Source organism: Dermacentor albipictus, chromosome 6 (genome assembly GCF_038994185.2).
Source record: "Dermacentor albipictus isolate Rhodes 1998 colony chromosome 6, USDA_Dalb.pri_finalv2, whole genome shotgun sequence".
Taxonomy (NCBI): Eukaryota; Metazoa; Arthropoda; class Arachnida; order Ixodida; family Ixodidae; genus Dermacentor; species Dermacentor albipictus.
In genome coordinates, this window is record NC_091826.1 from 30,401,891 (window position 1) to 30,417,797 (window position 15,907).

Sequence of the window (15,907 nt, forward strand, 5' to 3'; positions counted from 1 at the left end):
AAATATTATAGAAGATAATTTCACAGGTAGAGATGTGAAACTCTCCTGTCAGATATTCCTGTGCGCCCAAGGCTGTCAGAATGATTACATAGTTTTCAATTACGTCTTCTGTCATCGCGCATCTAGTTACAGCTCCGTTGTCGTCCTCTATAAATTTTTAAGGCCCTAGCGGTAAGGGTGATACCAGTGCGACAAGAAAACACCCCTAAGGGCGTAAACGTTTTTTACAGTACATTAACGTTCTGCTCCCTTCAGTCGGTAGAATACATTGTCGTAAACGCTACCAATTTCAGTCTAAACCGTCGAGCGGTTGTTTGATGAGAGCGTTTCTGCGTTTGACGTGTATTTGAATACGACATTGCAGAGCCCCCTTGTGTGACACTTACACGAGTACAATAGCAGGAGTAGTATTTGACGAGAAATGGGTTCCCGATGACGGACGCGCACACTTTGTCGATGCAGGCCTGCTTGTGCCTCTGGAATCGGTCGCATGGCACCAACTTCATGGTGCAGATCAGGTTGGTCGGCTTGTAGGCCACCTTGTACACTGCACTGCGACGGAACGACTCGAAACATTAATCCCTTTTGGCATGTCCTCGATCGCGATCACGGATGCCATGCTTTCGTCAAAGAAAGCCGTACTGAATGTCCTAGAAGGAAATCTGGCGCTAGTGTCTCCTTCCGTAGACTTCTAATAGGCGCATTGTGCTATTTCACTGTCTCTAGGATGGGCTCACTTTGCAATGGCACTGTTTCTAGGATACGCACACCTTGCTTGTCCAAATACCAAAAAGGGCCTATTCTGACCCAGCGCACGCTTCATGACGTCATCACACAAGCGACTCCTGCGAAACGATGAACTCTCTCATAGCAGAGCTATTATAGTACAGCTTTTAAGTCCCTGTATGAGGCTAAACTAGATGAGCGACTTTAGTAGGGTCGCCATCTGGTGTACAGTCGCGGACAGAATAAAATGGACCACGGTATCTCCGAAAACGTTCACTTCCCGAGCAGCCTGTAGCAGTAACCAGTAAAACTGCCCACGACAACGTTGTTAGCATATTCTAGTCGAGGTCCAAAATGCAAATACCAGATTGCGTTGTGAGGTTGCAGAGATATTCAGCTTTTTCTTAGATTTCATGGTCCATAATATTCTGTCCGCGACTGTACATAAGCATCCACTTCTTCACTTCTCATCATTATCATCTATCCAAGTGACTCCATTCCCCTCTCATCTTCCACAGTGCAGAGTAGCACATTAGAGCGCACTAGCTTAGATCGAGCTCTGGGTCTTTCCTGCTAATAAAACCTTTCTCTTTTTATTTAATAAACGTTCAGGGATTTTTCTGTGGTTTGGCAGTGCTGTGTTTTTCGTTGGTGCACTGCGAAAAATTCTTACACTCTGAAGGGTGTAAGAATTAAGGGTCGCCGATGCTCACCCTTAAGGGTGTTAATTTGCCTCATGAGTAAAACCCCTAACTTTAGGGCCACAAAAAATTTTATTGCACACGACAGCGAGCTGAAATTACACGTGCGGTTAGATAAGGCGCAGTTGAAAGCTGCTTACTGGTTCCGCCCACCTTGGGCGCGCAGAATTATCTCGCAAGATAATTCGACAGCGGTAGCTTTGAAAGGTTATTTACCGTACTTTTCGTGTCGTCTGTAGCAACTGTCATAGTTTCTACTTAGCACGCGCACGCACACACGCACACACGCACACACACACACACGCACACACACACACGCACACACACACACACGCACAAACACACACACGCACACACACGCACGCACGCACACAGAAAAGAAAATGTCGGGAGAAAACGTCATTGCTCCTCACCAGTCTCACCCTTTAAAACAAAACACGAGGGATGTAATCAATGGAACAACCAAACCCCTTTTATACGCCCAATTAAGGCGTAAAAAAACGTCAACGAGGTCCAGGACCTTCGGAAGACGCAAAAAGTGAGAAAGAAAAATGTCCTCCTAGTCGGTGTGAGGCTCCTTCAAAGCAGGAAGCGCCTTCGGCAGGGAAAGAGGCCTTACCCGAACCCTCCGGCGCCGAGCAGCTTGACGGAGAGGAAGTCCTTCATCTTCGGGATGTACGTCCAGAAGGGCGCGATCTCGGCCAGGTTGATCTTCTCGGTCTTGCCCACGACCGTGTCGCCGATGCCCATCCAGTCGGTGGGCGGCACCTCGGACACTTTCTCCAGGGACGTGGCCAGCTCGCCCACGATGATCAGCAGCTTGCGGATGCTCTCGCCCAGGACCTTGGCGATCTCGGGGCTCTTTTTGTGAGCCAGGTTGTGCAAACCTGTTTTTATGCGAAGCTTATTACTGGAGCTCAACCCAGCTCCTCAAGCGCTCCTCAGCTCCTCAGGCGCTCAGGTGTCGCCTTCATTACCACGTGACACCGTGACGTCACGACAGAGGAGAAACGGGGCTCCAACTCGCGCCATCGCTCGCGGCGTCGCCTTCAAGGCTGACCGCGTGACACCGTGACGTCACGACAGAGGAGAAACGGGGCTCCAACTCGCGCCGTCGCTCGCGGCGTCGCGGCGGTATATAAGCAGCTGCGCTTGCCTCTGCTAGACACTCACGAGGCGAGATGCCTCCTGGAGACAGAGCTGCTCGTTGGAATGAGAAGCGAAGGTTGCGGCGTGCTACAGAGACTGTTTCCAGGTGGCTTTGCTACGGCGCAGCGACTACGCGCCCCGCATCGGACGCGGTGAGCGTCGAGCAAAGCAGCGTTCGGCGCGACAAGGAAATGTGCGCCTGAGCAAGCGCCGCACGCCTGAGCCGACGCCGACGACACCGGCTTTTCTGCGGCACGAGCTCCTTAACGCTGTCGCGTTAAAATAAAGGCTAGTATGCTTCGCATCCTGGGCTTGACCTTAGCTAAGCCACAGCCAGTTTTTTTTTTGTGTGTGTGTGGGACATCATGAGCGACCCCGCGGATAACATGGCCGACGGAATTTAGTTCCTTAAGTTCCGCGACTTCCATCGTGCCCGATACCCCCAGATGTAATTAGGAAAAAAAACTAAAAAAAATAAACGCTGTAATGGGGAGAACCATAGATTAATTTGGCCACCGGGCGTTTGGCCAGCCGGGGGGTTCTTCAGCGTGCAATTAAATATTTAAGTACACGAGCGGTTTTTTTTCGTTTTTTTTTAATTTCGCTTTTCCCAGTGTCATCGCAATGTGGTCTGCCACAGCAACGCCTCCTAGATAACACAAGGCCGGTGCACTTCGATCCGTGACGTCATGCTACCTTGCCCGACTGCCATAGAATCTAATGGGGACGCTTCCGATCGAGCCGCGAAGATTTTGGCGTCATCGTCTTCGTCACGCTGGGCTTGGCAAGGGAAATTTCGGTCCAAGTAGCATGAAGTCACAAATCGAAGTGCACAGGCCTGCCATTTTGCACTTCGATCCGTGACGTCATGCTACCTTCGACTGCCATAGTATCTAATGGGGACGCTCCCGATCGAGCCGCGGTGGTTTTGGCGTCATCGTCTTCGTCACGCTGGGCTTGGCAAGGGAAATTTCGGTCCAAGTATAGCATGATGTCACAAATCGGAATGCACAGGCCTGCTATTTTGCACCTCGATCCGTGACGTCATGCTACCTTCGACTGCCATAGTATCTAATGGGGACGCTCCCGATCGAGCAGCGGTGGTTTTGGCGTCATCGCCTTCGTCACGCTGGGCTTGGCAATGGAAATTTCGGTCCAAGTATAGCATGATGTCACAAATCGGAATGCACAGGCCTGCTATTTTGCACCTCGATCCGTGACGTCATGCTACCTTCGACTGCCATAGTATCTAATGGGGACGCTCCCGATCGAGCAGCGGTGGTTTTGGCGTCATCGCCTTCGTCACGCTGGGCTTGGCAATGGAAATTTCGGTCCAAGTATAGCATGATGTCACAAATCGGAATGCACAGGCCTGCTATTTTGCACCTCGATCCGTGACGTCATGCTACCTTCGACTGCCATAGTATCTAATGGGGACGCTCCCGATCGAGCAGCGGTGGTTTTGGCGTCATCGTCTTCGTCACGCTGGGCTTGGCAAGGGAAATTTCGGTCCAAGTATAGCATGATGTCACAAATCGGAATGCACAGGCCTGCTATTTTGCACCTCGATCCGTGACGTCATGCTACCTTCGACTGCCATAGTATCTAATGGGGACGCTCCCGATCGAGCAGCGGTGGTTTTGGCGTCATCGCCTTCGTCACGCTGGGCTTGGCAATGGAAATTTCGGTCCAAGTATAGCATGATGTCACAAATCGGAATGCACAGGCCTGCTATTTTGCACCTCGATCCGTGACGTCATGCTACCTTCGACTGCCATAGTATCTAATTGGGACGCTTCCGATCGAGCCGCGGTGGTTTTGGCGTCATCGTCTTCGTCACGCTGGGCTTGGCAAGGGAAATTTCGGTCCAAGTATAGCATGATGTCACAAATCGGAATGCACAGGCCTGCTATTTTGCACCTCGATCCGTGACGTCATGCTACCTTCGACTGCCATAGTATCTAATGGGGACGCTCCCGATCGAGCAGCGGTGGTTTTGGCGTCATCGCCTTCGTCACGCTGGGCTTGGCAATGGAAATTTCGGTCCAAGTATAGCATGATGTCACAAATCGGAATGCACAGGCCTGCTATTTTGCACCTCGATCCGTGACGTCATGCTACCTTCGACTGCCATAGTATCTAATGGGGACGCTCCCGATCGAGCAGCGGTGGTTTTGGCGTCATCGCCTTCGTCACGCTGGGCTTGGCAATGGAAATTTCGGTCCAAGTATAGCATGATGTCACAAATCTGAATGCACAGGCCTGCTATTTTGCACCTCGATCCGTGACGTCATGCTACCTTCGACTGCCATAGTATCTAATGGGGACGCTCCCGATCGAGCCGCGGTGGTTTTGGCGTCATCGTCTTCGTCACGCTGGGCTTGGCAATGGAAATTTCGGTCCAAGTATAGCATGATGTCACAAATCGGAATGCACAGGCCTGCTATTTTGCACCTCGATCCGTGACGTCATGCTACCTTCGACTGCCATAGTATCTAATTGGGACGCTTCCGATCGAGCCGCGGTGGTTTTGGCGTCATCGTCTTCGTCACGCTGGGCTTGGCAAGGGAAATTTCGGTCCAAGTATAGCATGATGTCACAAATCGGAATGCACAGGCCTGCTATTTTGCACCTCGATCCGTGACGTCATGCTACCTTCGACTGCCATAGTATCTAATGGGGACGCTCCCGATCGAGCAGCGGTGGTTTTGGCGTCATCGCCTTCGTCACGCTGGGCTTGGCAATGGAAATTTCGGTCCAAGTATAGCATGATGTCACAAATCGGAATGCACAGGCCTGCTATTTTGCACCTCGATCCGTGACGTCATGCTACCTTCGACTGCCATAGTATCTAATGGGGACGCTCCCGATCGAGCCGCGGTGGTTTTGGCGTCATCGTCTTCGTCACGCTGGGCTTGGCAAGGGAAATTTCGGTCCAAGTATAGCATGATGTCACAAATCGGAATGCACAGGCCTGCTATTTTGCACCTCGATCCGTGACGTCATGCTACCTTCGACTGCCATAGTATCTAATGGGGATGCTCCCGATCGAGCCGCGGTGGTTTTGGCGTCATCGTCTTCGTCACGCTGGGCTTGGCAAGGGAAATTTCGGTCCAAGTATAGCATGATGTCACAAATCGGAATGCACAGGCCTGCTATTTTGCACCTCGATCCGTGACGTCATGCTACCTTCGACTGCCATAGTATCTAATGGGGACGCTCCCGATCGAGCAGCGGTGGTTTTGGCGTCATCGCCTTCGTCACGCTGGGCTTGGCAATGGAAATTTCGGTCCAAGTATAGCATGATGTCACAAATCGGAATGCACAGGCCTGCTATTTTGCACCTCGATCCGTGACGTCATGCTACATTCGACTGCCATAGTATCTAATGGGGACGCTCCCGATCGAGCCGCGGTGGTTTTGGCGTCATCGTCTTCGTCACGCTGGGCTTGGCAAGGGAAATTTCGGTCCAAGTATAGCATGATGTCACAAATCGGAATGCACAGGCCTGCTATTTTGCACCTCGATCCGTGACGTCATGCTACCTTCGACTGCCATAGTATCTAATGGGGACGCTCCCGATCGAGCAGCGGTGGTTTTGGCGTCATCGCCTTCGTCACGCTGGGCTTGGCAATGGAAATTTCGGTCCAAGTATAGCATGATGTCACAAATCGGAATGCACAGGCCTGCTATTTCGCACCTCGATCCGTGACGTCATGCTACCTTCGACTGCCATAGTATCTAATGGGGACGCTCCCGATCGAGCAGCGGTGGTTTTGGCGTCATCGCCTTCGTCACGCTGGGCTTGGCAATGGAAATTTCGGTCCAAGTATAGCATGATGTCACAAATCGGAATGCACAGGCCTGCTATTTTGCACCTCGATCCGTGACGTCATGCTACCTTCGACTGCCATAGTATCTAATGGGGACGCTCCCGATCGAGCCGCGGTGGTTTTGGCGTCATCGTCTTCGTCACGCTGGGCTTGGCAAGGGAAATTTCGGTCCAAGTATAGCATGATGTCACAAATCGGAATGCACAGGCCTGCTATTTTGCACCTCGATCCGTGACGTCATGCTACCTTCGACTGCCATAGTATCTAATGGGGACGCTCCCGATCGAGCAGCGGTGGTTTTGGCGTCATCGCCTTCGTCACGCTGGGCTTGGCAATGGAAATTTCGGTCCAAGTATAGCATGATGTCACAAATCGGAATGCACAGGCCTGCTATTTTGCACCTCGATCCGTGACGTCATGCTACCTTCGACTGCCATAGTATCTAATGGGGACGCTCCCGATCGAGCAGCGGTGGTTTTGGCGTCATCGCCTTCGTCACGCTGGGCTTGGCAATGGAAATTTCGGTCCAAGTATAGCATGATGTCACAAATCGGAATGCACAGGCCTGCTATTTTGCACCTCGATCCGTGACGTCATGCTACATTCGACTGCCATAGTATCTAATGGGGACGCTCCCGATCGAGCCGCGGTGGTTTTGGCGTCATCGTCTTCGTCACGCTGGGCTTGGCAAGGGAAATTTCGGTCCAAGTATAGCATGATGTCACAAATCGGAATGCACAGGCCTGCTATTTTGCACCTCGATCCGTGACGTCATGCTACCTTCGACTGCCATAGTATCTAATGGGGACGCTCCCGATCGAGCAGCGGTGGTTTTGGCGTCATCGCCTTCGTCACGCTGGGCTTGGCAATGGAAATTTCGGTCCAAGTATAGCATGATGTCACAAATCGGAATGCACAGGCCTGCTATTTCGCACCTCGATCCGTGACGTCATGCTACCTTCGACTGCCATAGTATCTAATGGGGACGCTCCCGATCGAGCAGCGGTGGTTTTGGCGTCATCGCCTTCGTCACGCTGGGCTTGGCAATGGAAATTTCGGTCCAAGTATAGCATGATGTCACAAATCGGAATGCACAGGCCTGCTATTTTGCACCTCGATCCGTGACGTCATGCTACCTTCGACTGCCATAGTATCTAATGGGGACGCTCCCGATCGAGCCGCGGTGGTTTTGGCGTCATCGTCTTCGTCACGCTGGGCTTGGCAAGGGAAATTTCGGTCCAAGTATAGCATGATGTCACAAATCGGAATGCACAGGCCTGCTATTTTGCACCTCGATCCGTGACGTCATGCTACCTTCGACTGCCATAGTATCTAATGGGGACGCTCCCGATCGAGCAGCGGTGGTTTTGGCGTCATCGCCTTCGTCACGCTGGGCTTGGCAATGGAAATTTCGGTCCAAGTATAGCATGATGTCACAAATCGGAATGCACAGGCCTGCTATTTTGCACCTCGATCCGTGACGTCATGCTACCTTCGACTGCCATAGTATCTAATGGGGACGCTCCCGATCGAGCAGCGGTGGTTTTGGCGTCATCGCCTTCGTCACGCTGGGCTTGGCAATGGAAATTTCGGTCCAAGTATAGCATGATGTCACAAATCGCAATGCACAGGCCTGCTATTTTGCACCTCGATCCGTGACGTCATGCTACCTTCGACTGCCATAGTATCTAATGGGGACGCTCCCGATCGAGCCGCGGTGGTTTTGGCGTCATCGTCTTCGTCACGCTGGGCTTGGCAAGGGAAATTTCGGTCCAAGTATAGCATGATGTCACAAATCGGAATGCACAGGCCTGCTATTTTGCACCTCGATCCGTGACGTCATGCTACCTTCGACTGCCATAGTATCTAATGGGGACGCTCCCGATCGAGCAGCGGTGGTTTTGGCGTCATCGCCTTCGTCACGCTGGGCTTGGCAATGGAAATTTCGGTCCAAGTAGCATGACGTCACAAATCCGAGTGCACAGGCCTGCAATTTAGGAGGCACTGGCCACAGTCGAATCGAACCCATGACCTCGCGCTCAGCTGCGCAACGCGCCGCATATCCACTGGGAAACCACTCTGGTTCAGCCGACTAAATATGCGAGCGTGTAAAAGCTTAACGTACTTCATGAAAAGAGCGCTACGAAGACGCGGACTAAAAGAGCAACATGTACGACGGACAAGCGCCTTGTCCGTCGTACATGTTGTTCTTTTAGTCCGCGTTTTCGTAGCGCTCTTTGCGTCAAGTATGCAAAACCGACTCGCCCACATCAAGCTTCTGCTGCTTCAAAAGCTGAACGCTTTTCTGTAAAATGCCTCACTATGGGAGTTGTAACTCTCCCAAAACGCGATGCCGTCTGCGAAAAAAAAAAGCCTGATTGCAAAGGTGGTGGATGGACTGGAAACTAATTTAAAGCCTTACAAATGCCTTTAGGGTGTAAACAGGTTAAAGGGTGTAAACAGGTAAGGGTGTAAACACCTCACGAACTTACACCTAAAGAAAGAGTCTAAAGGGCGTGAGTTGTAAACTGATTTACACCCTCACGCACACTTAGGGGTGTAAATCAGTTTTCCGTATGGGGTGCAACAATGATGGTATATAGGTATATAGATTACGAGACAAAATGCCTCTTTTCTTCCACGACAAGCTTCTGTGCCAAAAAGACGCGTGAGCGGGAGATTTACTGGGGTCACGATCACACCGCTGCGACACCGCAGATAAGAGCGTATCTAGACTGTCTATAAATACTATATATGGTAAATTCAGTAAGCGTAAAAAGCACCACGTATCACTTTTTTTTTCTGTCAGAGTTCGGTTCCGCGACTTCGTTCCCAGAAAACCTGTTCCTCGAATGGTCGCCGTGGCTCATCGCGGCGGGTGACACCTATGCACGAGGGACATTGGATAATTTTAGGTTAGGGGACGCAAGCGGCTTGCGTACGCAACTACTAGGGGCGACGGTACTGCGCATGCGCAGACCCAGACGTCGAGGTCTGCGCATGCGCAGTACCGTTGCCCCTAGTTCTTGCGTACGCAAGCCGTTTGCGTCCCCTAATCTAAAGCTCTCTATTGTGTGATCGAAATGGCAGGACTACAAATCAAGAAACATAGATACGCATCGCAGCAGGCGCCAGTCCGTACGTGTGCCCCCCTAACGTGCGCTTAACTGGTACCTGAGACGTCTGCACGTCAACTGACACGTGACCTTCACAGGCGCCAGTTATTAGTTAACCCCAGCGTCACAAGCATCCGTGACGTCGGCACCCGTGGTTGACGCGGGTCCACGCTTCTCTCTGCCTTGTGACTGTCTCGTTATGCCGCATGACGTCGATAAGCAGGCACCGCGACTAAACTCCCCCCCCCCTACTCATCCACAAAAGAAAATCAGTTAACCTCCTACGGTGTGTGTGCATACCTATGAGGTTCTCGGCCGTGTCTCGGATGTCCTGGAACGTGACGACCTGCTTGTTGAGCTTGTCACGAATGTCCTGCGCGGCGAGCAGCACTTCCTCCATGCAGAAGTGCATGAGCGGCTCGCGGTCCAGGTCTATCTTGCTCTCGCGCCGGATGTAGAACTCCAGGAGCACATTGGTCACCTTGGGGATGCGCGGGAATAGCGTGGTGACAACCTTGGCCGCAGTGCGCCTCTTCTCCTCCATCCCTTCGGCTGCATCAGAGCGCGCCCACGCATCAGCACAGACTACGCATAGCCCGTTAAGTACGCGGTACGCAGAAAATAACTGAAGAAACATCTATTTTAAAAAAAATGTGCACAATACACCAACACTAGGGATATTCAACGACGCGCAGTGGATTGACAGCTCTTCCGCACACAACAGCAACTCGAGCGTCTCGGCACGATGTTAGTCATGTAGATAGATACCTGACGAAACGTGATAAGTGACCCTGCTGCAACGCCTGAAGCCACATGCGCAAAGATTAGATAAATCCACGCGCTTCCACTTCTCATACGTACTGTTCAAATCCACGCCCCGGCGACGGCTCTATCTGGATGTGAGAAGCAAATCTCGGAAGCTGTGCTTTCGCCGACTGCACGCGCCGGAAGCAGTTCGAGAGCCCGAAACACGTCATATAGACGCCGTGTTTCACACATCACCCATTCCTGCGGTTAGCTGACCGATCGGAGCGCCCCAGAGGTCCGTCTATTTATTTCTCTGCAGGAAAGCTCTATGGCGTTGTATGCGCAGACCTGCGGTCTGACTCACCTTCTGCGGCCGGTGGCGGTGCAGAGGGCGGGGACACCACCGCGGCGGCCATGTTGTCGGCCGGAGACGAGGGCGCAGCCGGTCAGCAGCAGTGCACGAGGTCTTGCCGTTCCCAGCTGCCGCGGTGTACCGCGCCGGTTGTGGCGTCGGCGGAGGCCCGGTGGGTCGGGAATCCGACGACGGGCCGAGCACGGGGGACACGGCCAGCGCGCGAGCCTCGATGGCTGCCGCGCTGCCCGCGGTTCAGGGGAGCATCGCGACTACCACGGCACGCGTTCTGATGACGATGGTGATAGGGATCACGATGATGGTGCTCACCTCAAACCGTGGCGCATACCCACTGAGAGAAGTTGGCCGAGAATCCAGTGGGTACGCTGGCAAAAGTGTGTTAGTTGAATTGAAGACACACTAAGCAGAAAGCACGCGCCCTGATGATGATGATGATGATGATGATGATGATGATGATCACCTCAAACCGTGGCGCATGCCCACTAAGGGAGATTGGCCGAGAATCCAGTGGGTACGCTGGCAAAAGTGCGTCAATTGAATTGAGGACACACTAAACAGAAAGCGCGTCCTGATGTCGATGATGCTGATGATGATGCTCACCTCAAACCGTGGCGCATGCCCACTAAGGGAGATTCGCTGAGAATTCAGTGGATAAAAGTGCGTCAGTTAAATTGAAGACAACCTAAACAGAAAGCGCGCATCCTAATGATGATGATGATGATGCACACCTCAAGCCGTGGCGCATGCCCACTAAGGGGCATTGGCCAAGAATCCAGTGGGCACGCTGGCAAAAGTGCGTCAATTGAGTTGAGGACACACTAAACAGAAAGCGTGCATCCTAATGATGATGATGATGATGATGCACACCACAAGCCGTGGCGCATGCCCACAAAGGGAGACTGCCCGAGAATCGAGTGGGCACGCTGGCGAAAGTGCATTAATTGAATTTAAGACACACTAAACAGAAACGCACTGACTCAGTTTAGATGGATAAGTATCCTTGAAGAACGCTGTACTTTCGTTGATTTTGCGTTGATCGGTTGACTTTTGGAATGATTACTACAAGAAGTACCGGATTGCAAAGTAATCTCTTGCACTCAGGCCGTCGTGTTTGGTAAATGTCCTCCGAGATTTCCGAGTACAGGTTTTGGCGCTTTCCGAATACAATGCACTCCATCTTTTAACAATAAAAATCCAACAAGGCCCGAGCAGACGGCGTCAAAATCCACGCGCTGTCCGCTTCCCTCCTCTTGTGTCCGTGTATACACGCCTAACATTGTCTAACATTTAATTTCAGTAAACGAAACGGATAAGGTCAGAAGGTCAGTTTAGGAAGGTGCAACGGCGTGCCGCTGCGTGGTTGAATCCTGATTTACAACAAACGACGATAAATTCTCTTTTCTCAATCGCTCTCTCTTCACCTACCCTTCAAACATTTTCTCTTTTGCACGCCTCCCGCAGTCGTTTATCGCTGATGTAGCCTGGGGCCGCGCCAACGCGAAATTGAGGAAAGCGTAAGACAGACATTCTGCAAAATGCTGCCAAGTACGGTCAAGCGAGCTGTACACATTCGCAAATAAATAAATAAATAAATAAATAAATAAATAAATAAATAAATAAATAAATAAATAAAATAAATGAAACTCAAGTAAAACGCCAGCACGTACGCACTCTTTGACGCGCAAAAACCAAGCGGGTCGCAGGCGAAAGGAAACACCTCACGACCCTGTAACGCTCGTATGTCGGTCGAGGCGTTTCTTCGAGAAGTCAGCAGCGTGGAACTGAAGCGGGCGGCGCGGCGATCCCTGCCTACGCCTGAAGCTAGATCAAAAGAAAGGGTCAAGAAGGGAGTGTTCCGTGTGGGGCCGTCTGGGAATCGCTGATGATTATGCCCGCTTGTGTTTGCGCTATGGCTAGCGCAGTAGCTATTTCCTCTGCGGCTTCTGCGTGTAGGGTGTTGACTGTAGTGCTCGTCGTGCCTTTTCCGTCATAATTTATCACCACTGCTCTGTAGGCGCGCTTGTGTCTGTACCCAGCTGCGTCTACAGATATGGTGACCTTGCTATTACCGAATTTCTTCTGCATATTTCGTGCTCTGCTTTCCCGTCTACCCTGACGATGGGTAGGAATTCATATTCTTGTCTATTGGAGGGATGGTTATCATTGCTCTGATGTGTCTGGGCAGATCTACTTTGACGCCATGTTGGGTATGATATCTTATACCTAGGCGATTCAATATTTGCCTACCTGTTGTAGTTTTGGACCGGCATTCGTATAGTGCTATTCGTTGTGCCTCGATTAGCTCATCCAGTGTATTGTGGAGACCTAGCTGCAGTAGTATATCGTTGCTGGTGGTGATGGAGAGTCCGATTGCTTGCTTGTAGATTCGTCTGATTAAGCAGTCTAATTTGTATTATTCTGACGAGTACCATCGTAGGCACGATTCTGCTTATTACGAATGCTTGCACTAGTTTAAGCAGATTGCCTTCTTTCATTCCACTATCGCCAACGGTGGAATCTCCCCAGAGGCACCACGACTCCTAAAATTAGCTAATAACCGCGACAAAATGGTCGATCTCATCTGGACACCCGCTCACACACTACCAGACGGTAGCAATGCGGTGGCGCACCGCATGGCTCGAGAGCTTACGGACCGAGCCTCGGTTAGCCCCGCCTCACCGACTACCGATGAGTGGGAGTGGGAAGATCGAATGACCAGATTTCACGAAATTACACAACACCATAGATTGCAGATGCGTACCTCCCCGCCGCCGCACCCAAAATTAAGCAAAAATCAGTCTGTCGAATGGCGGCAGTTACAGACCAGATCCTATCCGAGTCCAGCTATTATGCACCTAATACACCGAGATTTATATAGACGACGGACAAGTGCAGATATTGCTACTCTAGAGCCACCCTGGAGCATATCCTATGGGAATGTCCGGCTGTAATACAGGATAACCGGGACGCAGCCTCAAACAGCGACAGCCTTCGCACGCGCTGGGAGTCTCCGTTGCTCAGCGCGGCATCAGTTCAGTAATAGCATAAGAAAAGCGATTATGTGGCATAAACAGAGTAGTACATTAGGTGTGAGTTCAAAAAAAAAAAAAAAGAGAAACGATGAAAGGCCGTAATCGATAATTTCAGATTGTTAGATTCGTACGGCAATACCCTTCCCCCTCCTGGCCCAGCCGAGAGCCTGTGCTGTCATCCGCGAAGTGTCAAGGCGAGGGCGCGCTGTGCGCCTCCAGCTAGCGCACAAATCCGATCGCTTGTAGCCGATCCTTTCGGACGGCGGTACACGCCCCAAATGACCGAAAACGTCCGCCAGGGGGCAGTGAGCGCGGAAGCTGCGCGAGGTAGCGATAATGACGCTCGCATGAGGACACGCCGTGCTGAACACGCCCATTGTCGGTCGAAAAGCGTGAGGCTGCGAGGCAGTTCCTTGTGCCCTTCTTAATGCGCGCGCTTTTGTTGCGCCGTAGGGTTAGCACGGACCCCGTTAGGGCGCGCCCATTGCGGCAGATAACCTAGGTAGAATATTAGGCAGTATAGTAGCAAGAGCTTGGTAGCGCAACCCACCGCCCCGTTCCAAAGGGGACGCTCATAACATCCATCCATCCATACATCCATCCATCTATCCAGAAACGTTGCTTGAGGTGGAAGTACGTTGCGCCTTGGCGGATCACTGTCGTTGTAGCGGGTGTTGCACTCAGGATTCGCTTTGCTTTCATCGCTGCTGTCTGGGAAGACCAGCGTCAAAATCCATGACGTCACAGCGAGTTGCTGGGCAGGAACCGTCGGCCACTCAACTTCAGTTCTTTCGCAGTTTTGTTTTACAGCGAAGCTGCATACCTCTACCGTCCAATGAAATTTTCGTGTCCTTGTAGTAAACAAAAAAACTCCCCATACGTGGGCCAATCCCGAAGATAGTGCAATTCCTGGCCGACCTGCGGCGGAGGTGCAGTTCGCCGTTAAGAGGCCCACATACACAGCTTCGCTCGTCAACCTTCTTCACAGAGTGGAAGGGCAGTGAGATTTTTTTTGTGTGTCTTCTTTTCAGGCGGAGCCTACTCCGACGGTGAGAGCCGAGATTTTACTTGCAATATCATTCATTTTCGGACACGCACACTTAGCTTTCTTATTCTGGTTGGGTCTGCATTGTCTCGTCTGGATGTCTTCGCTGGGCCCAGATAGATGAAGGTGCAATGCTTCAACTACTGGAAACAAAACAAAACAAAACAAAATCATGGAGATTTAAAAGAATGAAAAAAAAAAGAAATTAGGAACGAAAATCTGTTCGACAACACACAGGGCAGAACCTTGCTAATTGAGGCTCCAGCTGGTTGCCTAATAACGCAAACATACCGGAGAAAATATTCGCAACACGATGAAGCACGTGAATACTGCAGCGAAAATCCGGCGACCACTTTGCACACCCTAATGGAATGCGAATAGATTCACCCAGTGAGACCCGTAGGTAACGTACTCCTACCGTGGGCGCTTCAATGGAAGGTGGACGGAAGCGTCAACCGGTCAGCAGTCAAAATAAGCAAGACACGTTTAGAGTATTGGCGGAAAAAACAAAACATGCGAGGGATTGATACGGTTCAATCCGTTACAGGCATAGGTTGCGTTACAATGCTATCAGAGAAGTTTTGAGGAAACGAAAAACAAATAAGATTAAGGGGATGTATAGAAAAATGTCAGAACGAAATACATGTATAGCATCTACCAGGCTAGGTGGCTATTTATCAGCGCTCCGTTTTAAAGGGGATGCCAATAAATCATCATCATCATCATCATCATTGTCGTCGTCATTGGCGTCGTCGTCGTCGTAGAAGCGCGAAAGAGGAGTCCCTCTGCAATACGCGCCCCTCGTAATAACTCGTTTCGACGGCAGCACTACGTTGTGTTGTAACGTTAATGTAACATTACCGACTCATTACCATCGAAAGTCATCGTGGGCTGGGTTCTGCCCATTTCTTTTTCTCCGGGTAATTGAATATTTCCTATAGATGCTTGCGAATTGTCATCCGTCACCTAATTAACGGACACGTTCACTACACGCTGCCCTTCCCTTGGCGTGCTTATAGTGTTGCTCTCCCAGTCATCTGCTCTACGCATTACATCGGCTGCACAACTATGTTACTAATTTGCTGTACATATAACCACGTTTTCTTACCTGCTTCTGAGTAAATACACAAACCCACTCGTTTCAGTTTCCAAACAGATTTTGGTAATGACTCAAAGCATTCATAC

The 15,907-nt window shown here is 51.1% G+C and overlaps 2 protein-coding genes across 6 annotated transcripts in view; one reads left to right on the forward strand and one right to left on the reverse strand.

The window, feature by feature from the left end:
* The window catches only part of LOC135905113 (microtubule-associated serine/threonine-protein kinase 3-like), a 36,425-nt gene extending 25,508 nt beyond the window's left edge, over window positions 1–10,917 (reverse strand). The window contains exons 1-4 of the mRNA XM_065436106.1: window positions 10,637–10,917; window positions 9,826–10,077; window positions 2,047–2,314; window positions 387–552 (exon numbers count right to left, since the gene is read on the reverse strand). Coding sequence (XP_065292178.1) covers window positions 387–552; window positions 2,047–2,314; window positions 9,826–10,077; window positions 10,637–10,688 — 738 coding nt within the window. The 5' untranslated portion in view covers window positions 10,689–10,917. The remainder of the gene's footprint in view (window positions 1–386; window positions 553–2,046; window positions 2,315–9,825; window positions 10,078–10,636) is intronic.
* LOC135905116 (uncharacterized) overlaps window positions 1–15,907 on the forward strand; it is a 595,563-nt gene that overhangs the window by 169,756 nt on the left and 409,900 nt on the right. The gene's annotated exons all lie outside the window — the stretch shown is intronic.